Below are 11,299 nucleotides of genomic sequence, written 5' to 3'. Positions count from 1 at the left end.
ATTGTTTATTTTAATATCATATTGAATTGTTGATTACAAACTCATCTAAAAATTTTAGCACGTTAAAGAGAGAAAGAACTTTATTATTTATATTGTACTCTCAACATGAGTATTCATCTTTAAATCAATGAACTCTAAAGTTGTTACAATTACGCGTTGCAGGCTACATCACAGTGTTGGAGTTTTTTTTTTTTGATCGGCTCAGTGTTGGAGTTGCCAAGGCATTGGAAAAAAAACGAAACAACAATACTGACTTATCCATTAACATCGTTACTTTCTTCTTATATCTTAAATGACATACACATTAACTTGTTCATCTGCAATCACCACAGCACACTACTAAAGAAATTAAAATCTGTCACTACCAACTAATGTCTTATTCTCCATTTTATTTTTTTAGAAAAAATATTTTCCATCAGAAATAAACAAACTGTTAGTAGGGTACGTAAGCACTAGATTATATATAAATTTGGACAAACTTAACCGATTTTCTCTTCAAAATCGAAGTCATTTAGAAGATCATAGTAGAAACCAGACCCTACTAAACCCATTAAAAACCCATCATCATCTTGTGCAGCTCCTCCTCCTCCATTTCCAGGCCACAACCCATCTTTGTTTTCGAATGGTGAAAGACTTGTGACTTCTTGAGATGATGTAGATACTCCTCCAGAGCTACAAATATATGTACTTGGGCTGCCACTCTCTGGAACTTGAATCGGGTCTGAAAGCATGACTTCTGGAACTAGATTTTGTTGATAGTTGGCATTAATCATTGCATGTTGTAACACACCAGAAGTGCTCGTATTGGAACAATCTGAATTTCCATGACAATAAGTGTTGAGTTTAGTGTTGGTGGTGGATTTGAAGGTAGTGTTCTTCAAGAGTAGCTTCTTCTTCAACTTGGTGTTCCAATAGTTCTTCACATCGTTGTCTGTTCTTCCTGGAAGATGGGAAGCTATGACCGACCACCTAATCACCAGTAAGAAGAAGAGTTTTACCAAACATCTCAATTCAAAGATCACCAAAGAAAACTAAAGGAAAAGATGAAATATATATATATCGATAATACTGTGATAGAATAAATTTTTATATTAAATTGGGTGATCATATGATATGTCAATCATCATCACTGCATTGGTGTGCAATGAATCCACTTTCCATGCATTGTACTAATATTAGATGACAGAACATGTGCTTTTCTTTTTGAACATTCTAGTAATGACTCTGCATGTGCCATGTGCAAAATTGGATTACTTTAAGATGTGATTTTCTTACATTTTTTTCCCAAACAATTATTCTTGGAAATAGTTTAAATAATTGTATGTTTTTATTTGGATTTTACTTTAAGTAAATTAGATTGGGTGAGGTAGGTGGTTCCTCCTGCAGGTAGCTAGTCTCCTCCACTCTCTCTTCTTTCCTTTTGTCTCTGGTTGTAACTATTTCTTTATATAATAATATTTTTCTTCTTTGCCAATAAATAAATAAAAAAATAAATAATAATAATATAAGTGATTTAAACTTGCCTGCTTCCCATATTATGGTATAATGACAATATGATGTTGTCTTCCTCTTCAGTAAAACCTCCATGCTTGATGTTTGGCCTAAGATAGTTAAGCCACCTTAAACGGCAACTTTTACCACAACGCATAAGTCCTGTTAAATAAAATCATATATTAATAATGTGGTACTTATGTAAGCATGAGAAGAATAGTTAGTACAAAAATTTTAAAAAAATAATACAAAATTGCAAAAAATCTTGAAAGATGAAAACCCCTCTGCCATACAATATAGAAGCTAGAAAAGAAGAAAAAGGTTTTGATTTCTAAAAGTTACCTTCTTTGAAACAAATTGAACACACACACCATGATCTTTTGGAAAAGGAGTGAATACATGCAAAATGATTTACCTCAAAGAAATATTAGCAAGTTCTTTTTCACAATTGGTAAAAAGGGATGGTAACCTACATCGTGCAATAATGAGGGTCGAATTAGCAATTTTATTTTGTTTTATTTTTGTTATGAGGAGGAACCTCCTCAAGGCAAGACCATATTAGATCCACCCCTTCCTTGCAAAATAAACCTTGGACCACATCTATCGACATGGACGGAAGTCATAGCCATCCTGTTTTTGTGAACATTATACATATCATTTTATATATAAAATGACCCACAGTATAAAAAATATATATGTCATTCTTTTTTCATCTTGAATTTTTTTTCTATTTTACATCCAAAAAAAAAAAAAAAACTTATTCATCCTATTAAAAATTGCTTCAATGATATTTAATTTTTTTTTATGAATATATAATTTATATATAGTATATATATATACATGTGTATTTTGTGTATATAGTGAAAAAAAAATATTTTTCTTTTGGCCTCTCCAATAATGAAATTCTGATTCCGTCCTATCTATCGATTAAGTCTAGGAGACACTGGGGAGAGTCGAATCCAAAATATTTAGATTTACAGTTTATTCCAAGTTCTAACTCCTTTGCCACTAGACTATCCATCCGGGTTCATGTAAAATTTAAAAATTAGAAAAAAGAAAGAAAAGAAGAACATGCTTGAACTGCGGTATTATCTTATGTCCAATAAATAACATTTCATCGACTGGACTAGCTATTTATCTCAATTAGCATGCTTTTTGGTAATGAATTTTTGACAATCAGGATTTGAAAAATGGGAATGTAAATCTTCTCGTACAAACAAAAAGATTTTTACAGAGTTGAGTTAAAAAAAAATGACATTGGTGAAGTTGTTCATTTGAAGAGTCTGAATAAAAATAATTAGAAGATCATCAATTAGTGGGAAGAGAGACCTGCTTTTTGTGGTAAAGAAATCCAATTGCTAACAATGCCAAATTTCTCAATATAGTTCTTGAGAGTAATGTCTTCTTCAGGAGACCATGTCCCTCTCTTAACTTTGGTTTTGTCACAACATGGAGCTCTTCCCATGACCACAGACTCACTGGAATTTATTAACAAAATACCAACAGCAAACCAACATGTAACTATAACCGTGAGATTTGCACTAGATTTTGCTTGCTATTTTTATAACTTAAGAGCAGCAAATCAATGGGATGAGGCTTTAAAGATGGATGGAGAGAGAGAAACAGAAAGAGAAAGAGAACAGGAGGTTGACTTGGTCTGACCCTTTAATTTAATTAATGTGTGTTCGCTCTTCAATGCTTTCCTTTTCATTGTTGGATAAGAGAGAACGTCAGTCAATAGAGTTTAATTCTGTTCACACATGGTTAAATTGTGCAAATAAAATATAAGATAAGAGAGAAGTCAGTCAATAAAGTTTAATTCTGTTCACACATTATTAAATTGTGCAAATAAAATATAAGTTTTGATTGATTTAAAATAATATAGTTTACATTTTTAAATGAGATTAATATACTTTCTAGATACGAGACATTACAATTTTGGACAAATTTAATTTTTTATTTTATTCACGTACTCGCAAAGTTTGAGAACAAATTAATCTTCTAGTCAATGTGGATTAGAGCAATCAATTCAAATAAAATAACTAGCCTTTTTTCTTTTTTTTTTTTCAATAGACTAGTAAAGGGATTAGCTAAAATAGCTTTGTGTACTTTGTTAACTACTTGCGTACTGGCCACTTTTTCGTTCTTAAACTATTTATTATTGTTTTTTTCTCATAAAAATATTAAATGAACATTTTAAAAGAAGATTGTTAAAATAAAGAACATTGTAGAATTTTGGTTGGATATTTTGACTAGTATTACTAGAGATATTAGGCGTAACAATTCAGATGATATCGACTGATAATAGTTTTAAGGGTAAATTACAATTTATTATTTTTATGTTTGGTCACTTTTTCACTTTAATCCTTAAAGTTTATTTTTTTTTACTTTCACCCTTCATGTTTCAAGTTTTTCCAATCTACTTCTAAAGCTAATTTCTATTAAAAATTAAATAGAAAATGATACATTAACAATCACATGATATAAAAATATTTTATTATATATAACCTGCATCTCTAACATAAACTTAAACACTAATATAATAATATATTTTTATATTATACGGCAGTTATTATGACATTTTTTCGTCTAATTTTGAACAGAAAATAACTTTAAGAGTAAATTGGAAAAAAAACTTAAAATATAAAGGGCCTAAATGAAAAATATAAACTATAAAGATAAAAAAAAAGGTGATTAAATATAAAAAGAATAAAGTATAACTTATCCTAATTTTGAATAAGGTCAAATGGAGATTACTTGACCAATTAAATAAAATAAGATGATGTTACCTTTTTGCACCCAATATTGATTGGATTTTTTTTGGTGAAACAATATTTGATTGGATTGAGTGTTCAAAAGGAGACATTTCTTCATCAAGGATTCCAAACTGTCAAAAACATGATTTAAGATCCAACTTTGAAAAATCTGAGCATCAGGTAAATTTTTGAACAACAGATCTTTTCTTCGAAGAAGAAATTTATCATTTTTGAAAAAGTAATTCAAAGACTAGTAATTAATGACTAGTAATAATTTCCCTAATATTTTATAGGCAAGTTTATTGACATAGAATGCCTCACAAGATTTTTTTATCAATATGTCATGCTTTTGGGATCAACTTGGGGCCACAGCTTTGGTGTGGTCAAGCAATTCATTGTTCATGGAATAGTCAGTCAACATGATCCTAACAAAATAATAATAATAAAAAGCAAAGCAAAGAAAAGTGAGAGACATAATTGTCAATGCATGTTAACATTGATATGGTGATTTTATAATCATTTCATAAAATTGTAAACCTTCAAATTCTTTGTTTAATAATGTACATTTTATAAATGCATTGAGAAAAAAAGTATGCTCGGCTAAAATTCATTTTGTGAGTTCTAGGTACTTGGCCTCTTGATAATATATATATATATATATATAATAATTTAGTTACATTTTGCATCTATCACTTCAAAACAAATAATCTCAGTAAGATTGTGTTTGGATTAATTTTAGTAAGAATTTAAAAAAAATAAAAAAATTAAAAGATAAGGGAGATTTGAATGAAATATAAGTTAATTTTTTGGGTAAATTATATTGACACATCCCTAAGGTTTGGTCCGATTACATCCCACTCCCTGACGTTATAGAAATTACATTTCTACCCCTGCAATTAATAGCCTCATCTCACAAACCCCCTGCTTATATAAAAAGCATTAAATCTTAGTAGAAAAACAAAGGAAATTCTATTAGAAAAAAAAAAAGTAAAGCAAAGCAAAGCAAAGGAAATAAAAATAAAAACAAAAGAAGTAAAATAAAGCAAGAAAAGAGAAAGTGTATAAATTCAATATCTTTTTTATATCAACTAGGGGTGCTCGCGGTTCGGTTACGGTTTGAGAATCTCTAATCTGCCATCTATCCAAAATTAGGAGAATTTCAGAAAATCAATTTGCAACTGTCCGTCGAATTGGCAGATGCAGATTGAACGGATTGGCAAATAAATATGAATCGGTTTAGTAGTTTAAATTTTATAGATTTTAAACATAATAAAACTTGTCGATATATATATATATATATATATTTGATAACAGTCCAATCTGTTTTATTAATAATGATTAAAGTACAGATAATAATCCAACAAACCTCTATCTTAACAAAGACTGCAAACTAGGGATGCTCACGGTTTGGTTGCGTCCTAAGAACCTCCAATTCGCCATCCGTCTAAAAGTAAGCGAATTGGAGAAAATCAATCCGTATTTATCCACTTGTCATTATGCATTCGTTCAAAATACAGCCAATCAGTTTGGTTAGGTTGGTTTGGGTGGATCGGTATATCTGCTCAGCACCCTAATACCAACATTAATCCTGTCTAAATAATTACAAAAACAGGGGGGTCAGTGTAATTTTCCAAACGTCATGGCTAATATGCATTAAATTCAAATCTTAAGGGTGTAAGTATAATTTATCCTTTTTTTTTTTTTTACCTTTTTCTCTATTCTTTTCTAAATCTTTATCTAAATTTATGATCTAAACACGGTTAAAGCTATGATCTAATTATAAAAATATTACCATCACATCAATCTAATAGAAGATTTGTATAAATTTTATTTTATTTTTGTAAGAATTACTTATTTTTATAAAATAGAAAAGGGCAAAAAAAAAAAAAAAAAAAAAAAAACACTTTTCATTAAGGCTAGGATGCCGTTTGGGCTCATCCCGCCCAATCACATTCACATTCGGCCGGATATGGAGTTATTAAAAAAACAAAAAACTGTGTGAGAAATTGATGCAACAGCAACAAAAATTTGTTGTTAGAGCCCATTATTAATGCCCAAACTTTTGCTGAAGTAAATGGGGTTTGGGCTGAGACGACGCAAAACGTAACCTAGCCCAAAATTGGCCTTTGGGTTTTGGCTCATCAAAAGTTTGCAAATATCCAGGATTAATTGTCATAAAGATTTCTGTTCCAAAAAAAAAAAAAAAAAAAAAAAAAATTTGTCATAAAGATTGTACCTAGGGTTATAACTAGATTACAAACGAATGGAGTTGATGAACAACTCAACCTCAACTCATTTATGGTTTTTTTGAGTTTAAATGAATAAGTTGGAGCTTGATTTTTAGACTTGTTAAAGCTCATGAATAGAAAAAAAAAAAAAAAAAGCCTTAATATTTATTTTTAATAATATATCAAATAAATTTTTATTTATTTATTTTAGTTTTCTGTGTTTGGTGTTTATGTAAATTTATATTTTTAATTGATGATGATTACTATTCACATAAGCCTTTTATATTGTGTTCATAATTTTCTCCTAATATACAAATTTATTTAAGTTTGATTTTCTTTTTCAAGCTTGAGCTCAAATTCGTCATTTATACAATCGAGTTGACTTGAGCCAAGCTTAAATTCATCAAACACTTGACGAGTTGAGCTGAAGCTCGACTTTATGTTACTTGATCTCGAGCTCAACTAATTATTAGAAAACTAAGCTCACACACCCAAAAGTTTAACTCAACTCAAAATGTAGAGATATTTCCTCAAGCTCGAGACCAAGTTTAATTGAAAAAAATCGAATTAGTCTTTAGTTTCCCAAATTTAGACATAAAAACATTATATTTAATTTTCTAAACTATATTACACTTTAAAAAAAAAAAATACAAAAACGAACCCAAAAAAACTATTTGAGTTACCAAATAGTAGAGAATATTACATTATAATATGATTTAATTCAAATAGTGAAAAAACAATTTGTAATTTATGTTATTATATATAATTTACTATATATTAATAGTATAATTTGGGTTACTCGGATTATGAAAACTTTGCTCAAGCATTGTTCAGATTTAATTTTAGTTATAAAAATTTTAATCCAAACCCTGATCAAATTTGAAATTATACCATTCTAGTTCTAAATTTTTTAAATTAAACTCAAGTTCCTCGGTTAGCCACGCAAGTTGCACCCCAAATTGTAGCCGCAGGCCAGGTTAATTATTGTCACCACAATAATAAATAAATAAAAGTAAACCATTTTTTGGGCCCCTTTACTCAAAGGTCCAGCTGGGGTGGCCCAGCCAACCTTCTCTGATGGTTGGACCAAATCATTTGAGGCCTTCCAATCTCTTCCCTCTATCTAATTAACTAAATGAATAAAAATGAAGACTAGTCCCATTACTCAAATGCTTATATGGGATTCTTTTCATGAGTACGCTATAGAAATTAATAAATTTTATAAAAAATAGTTATTCATGCGGCACTTATCATAGTGTTTAAGTGAAACCTGTTTAAAATTATAAAATTTCATTATTAGGTGACATATCAATTAGTAATGCATTTAAGTACATCAAAAATGATGATTCTTGACAAAAATAAAAATAAAAACAAAAACAAAAACTAAGTTACCGTTTGGTAAGTGGGTTGTGGCTAAAAAAAACATAAAAAGACAAAATAAACTAAATAAGTTAATAAGACAAAATATTACATTCAAATCATAATAATTTCACTTTTTCTCACAAAAAAAGCAAGCAAGTCAAAAAATTATTCCCAAACGGAATTAACTTAGTTAGGCTAAATTAGCCAAAAAAGTCAAAAAGTCATGTTAAAAAAGTTATTCACAAACAAACCCTAGATGTATATAGATTTGGGGATCCTATTGCACCCTTTTGTGGAGGCTCGTTTTGAGTCTTTTCGATAATCCGAACCATTCATATTGTGGGATTTCATTGAATTGATTATTTATGTAAAAAAATTAAGTTGATTGGATATCTGCAAGCCTATATCAAGAGCCATGGGATTGGACTAATAATCTATTCGGAGTAATAGTCCGTTGTTTGGTTTAAATTTTTTGCTCCGGACTATTAGTTTCAAATGTGTTGGACTATTATGTTCCATGAGGGGAGGGTGGGACACAAATGGGGGGATAAGGGAGATATGAGATTAGGGCCCTGTTTGGTAGAGCAGTGGAAAAGTGCTTATAGCTTATGCCTAAACAGCTTATAGCTTATAACTTTCAGCTTAAGCTGATTTCCAGCTTATTCTTAAAGCATCTCCTGCCCCACTCAAAGAATAAGTTGTTTTCTGACTTCCACAAAACTATAAGCTATAAGCTATAAGTTATAAGCTAAACCAAACACATCAAAATAGCTTAAATTAAGCTGAAAGCTAAAATAAGCTGAAATTAAGCTATACCAAACAGGGCCTAGGTGATGAAATGATCATTTTGACCATCTATTATTTAATTATGTATTATATTTAGTAAAATTCAATAAAATTTAAATGTCTCAATTTAAAAATAAAATAATTTTATTTAACATTTATTGATATTTTATTTATTTAATTTTTTAAAATAATTTTTTATAGATATTTTATTGATGTTTTATTTTAAAATTTTGTTTATGTTTTATTTAATTTCATTATTTAAAATTTAATAGATGTTTTATTTAATTTCATTACTTAATTATTATTAATTTTTAAAATAAATTTATTTAAAATTTTAATTAAAAAAATAACGTATATTTTTATTGATATTTAATTTATTTAATTTTTAGAAAATAAATTTATTTAATTGTGTAAAAAATAAAATAAAATACATTTTTATTTAATCTAGCTAAAAATAATTAAAATATTACAGATAGGTTTAATATTGCCATTACTTAGTATATAATTAAAAATGGTAAAGTTGTCATTTGAACATTTATCTTTCTCCATAATATTCCAAACAAACACTGGATTCTTATCCTATCCAACCAAATAGTCTTTTCCTAATATCTAATCTCATGACTAAACAAGCACGGATACATATCATATCCAACCAAATAGTTCCAGGATTATGAATCTCAGGATTACAATCCACCCTTATCCAGTCTGTCCAAATAAACACACTCTAAGGGTGTGTTTGATTGGACGGACTGGATAAGGGAGATTAGAATCCATCGGACTTGAATCCCCGGACTATTTAGTTAGATTGAATATATATCATGTATTTGTTTTCTCATGAGATTAGATATCTGGAAAGGACTAGAGGGGGATTAGGGTGTGTTTGATTGGGGGCTGTATATAGATTTGAGGATCATGTCGTGCCCTTTTGTGGAGGCTCGTTTTGAATTTCTTTCGATAATTCAAACCGTTTATATTATAGGGTTTCATTGAATTGATCATCTATGAAAAAAATTAAATTAATTGGATATCTGCAGGCCTATATCAAGAGCACATTTCTTTTTTAAAAAATTAACGGTTAACAAAATTTTAATAATTTTTTAAAAATAATTAGAACCTAATCATAAAATTACAAATATCCGATTAATTTGATTTCTCACATAAAAAATATTTTTGACAAATCATAATATTTTCTTACCGAAGGAGACTCTGGACAAATCTCAGCAAGAGTGCATAGAAGCACTGGGGTCCAATGTATCTCTATATCAAGCAGTACATAAATGCCAGATTTGCCTTTCTTACCTGCTTATTGTTATATATTGAAAATTATATAGTATTAACTAAGACATAAATTTTTTTTTTTGAATTATTAGGAAATAATTAATAAATACCAAGAGATTCATACATAGACTAAACTTTCAACTATATAAGAAAATTTGTGCTCATACAACAAACTCAGCAATCACATAGAACTCTACAAAAAATATATAAATACAAAGAAATTATTAGAAGAGTCAAATCTCTTTATCTCTTAATATCTGTAAAGACTTTTAATTAATGGGCTAAATCAGTTGGTTAATCAGCTCCTTTTTAAGATCTATTTCGTAAACGCTTTAAATTTTGATTCCCAACCATTAAGAAATTAGTATTTCTCTCACCATCAAATTCATTGTTCATTTTATTAGACAAACATGAAACCTATGAAAAGTATAAAATGAGTATTAAAATATATAAAAATTGTATGAAAATATCTAATAACATATGAAATGTGTATTATTATTTAATTTTTAAAGCACAATCGGTGGCGTATCACTCATGAGCTGCACAGGCCATGGCACTAGTGTCTAATCTGCTTGTTTTACTCTCTCAATCACTTGATGCAACATTTTTCAACTAAAAGGTCTTTGTTTTTTTGTCCTAAGAATTGTGCATATTTTTTTACCCTCAAAAGAGTAAATATTTCTTAAAAGATGCAGTGATTTTTGTTCTCACCACTAAGATTTTTCATTTGTATTTTGGGTTGTGTTTGAATCTTTTATTTATAAATATAAAAAAAAAATTTAATTTTGTTTTTATCTTACAAGTCTCTCAACGAATTTAAAATCCAAAAACAATCTTAAATTGCTATAAATTTTGAAATTTATCCATCAATAATGATCATAAAATACTATTCTCGCATGCTAGGTCAAAAATTAATTATGAAAAACCCCGGATCAGGTTAGAGATTTTGACTAGGAATAAGGGGAGAATTTTTTTTTTTTTTTTTTTCCAAATGCTTATGCCATGGTGGTGGTGGAGTATCAAATGCCAGATTTTCTAGATACAAAAATGATAAACAAGTCAATGCCAATATTGATGATCCAGGGTCCATAATTCAAAATTGGTGTCTCACACTAGCAAGTTTTATAAAATTGATTCGTCTTAAAAATCAAAATTTTCAGAATTATTTAGCAATATTACTTAATCAAAAAAGTATGATTAGAATTTGAAATATACAGATTAGATTTATTCTACATATAATCCCTATCACACCAAATTTAAACTTACACCATACATGTAAATTTTAATTTTTTTTTTCTATATCCTTTTTTAGAATAACTCATAAGTAAACAATGGTTCAGGATGACTTCATATATTTTTTTTCTTTTTTTTTTTGAAACAAAAAAAAAAAGAGAGAAT

General features: G+C 28.6%; 1 protein-coding gene across 1 annotated transcript; it reads right to left on the bottom strand.

Moving 5' to 3' along the window:
* Positions 1–348: 348 nt before the first annotated feature.
* LOC114262527 (transcription factor MYB94-like) lies at positions 349–3,178 on the bottom strand. The gene is made up of 3 exons (XM_028202893.2): positions 2,821–3,178; positions 1,524–1,653; positions 349–969 (listed from the first exon to the last, which is right to left on the bottom strand). Exons 1-3 carry the CDS (start codon positions 2,954–2,956, stop codon positions 480–482), a joined length of 756 nt encoding a protein of 251 aa, XP_028058694.2. The 5' UTR covers positions 2,957–3,178; the 3' UTR covers positions 349–479.
* Positions 3,179–11,299: the final 8,121 nt, after the last annotated feature.

This window comes from Camellia sinensis, chromosome 5 (assembly GCF_055761805.1).
Source record: "Camellia sinensis isolate YWXY chromosome 5, ASM5576180v1, whole genome shotgun sequence".
Lineage (NCBI taxonomy): Eukaryota > Viridiplantae > Streptophyta > Magnoliopsida > Ericales > Theaceae > Camellia > Camellia sinensis.
Note: the sequence above shows the minus strand (reverse complement) of the source record. Positions and strands in the feature narration are given on the sequence as shown.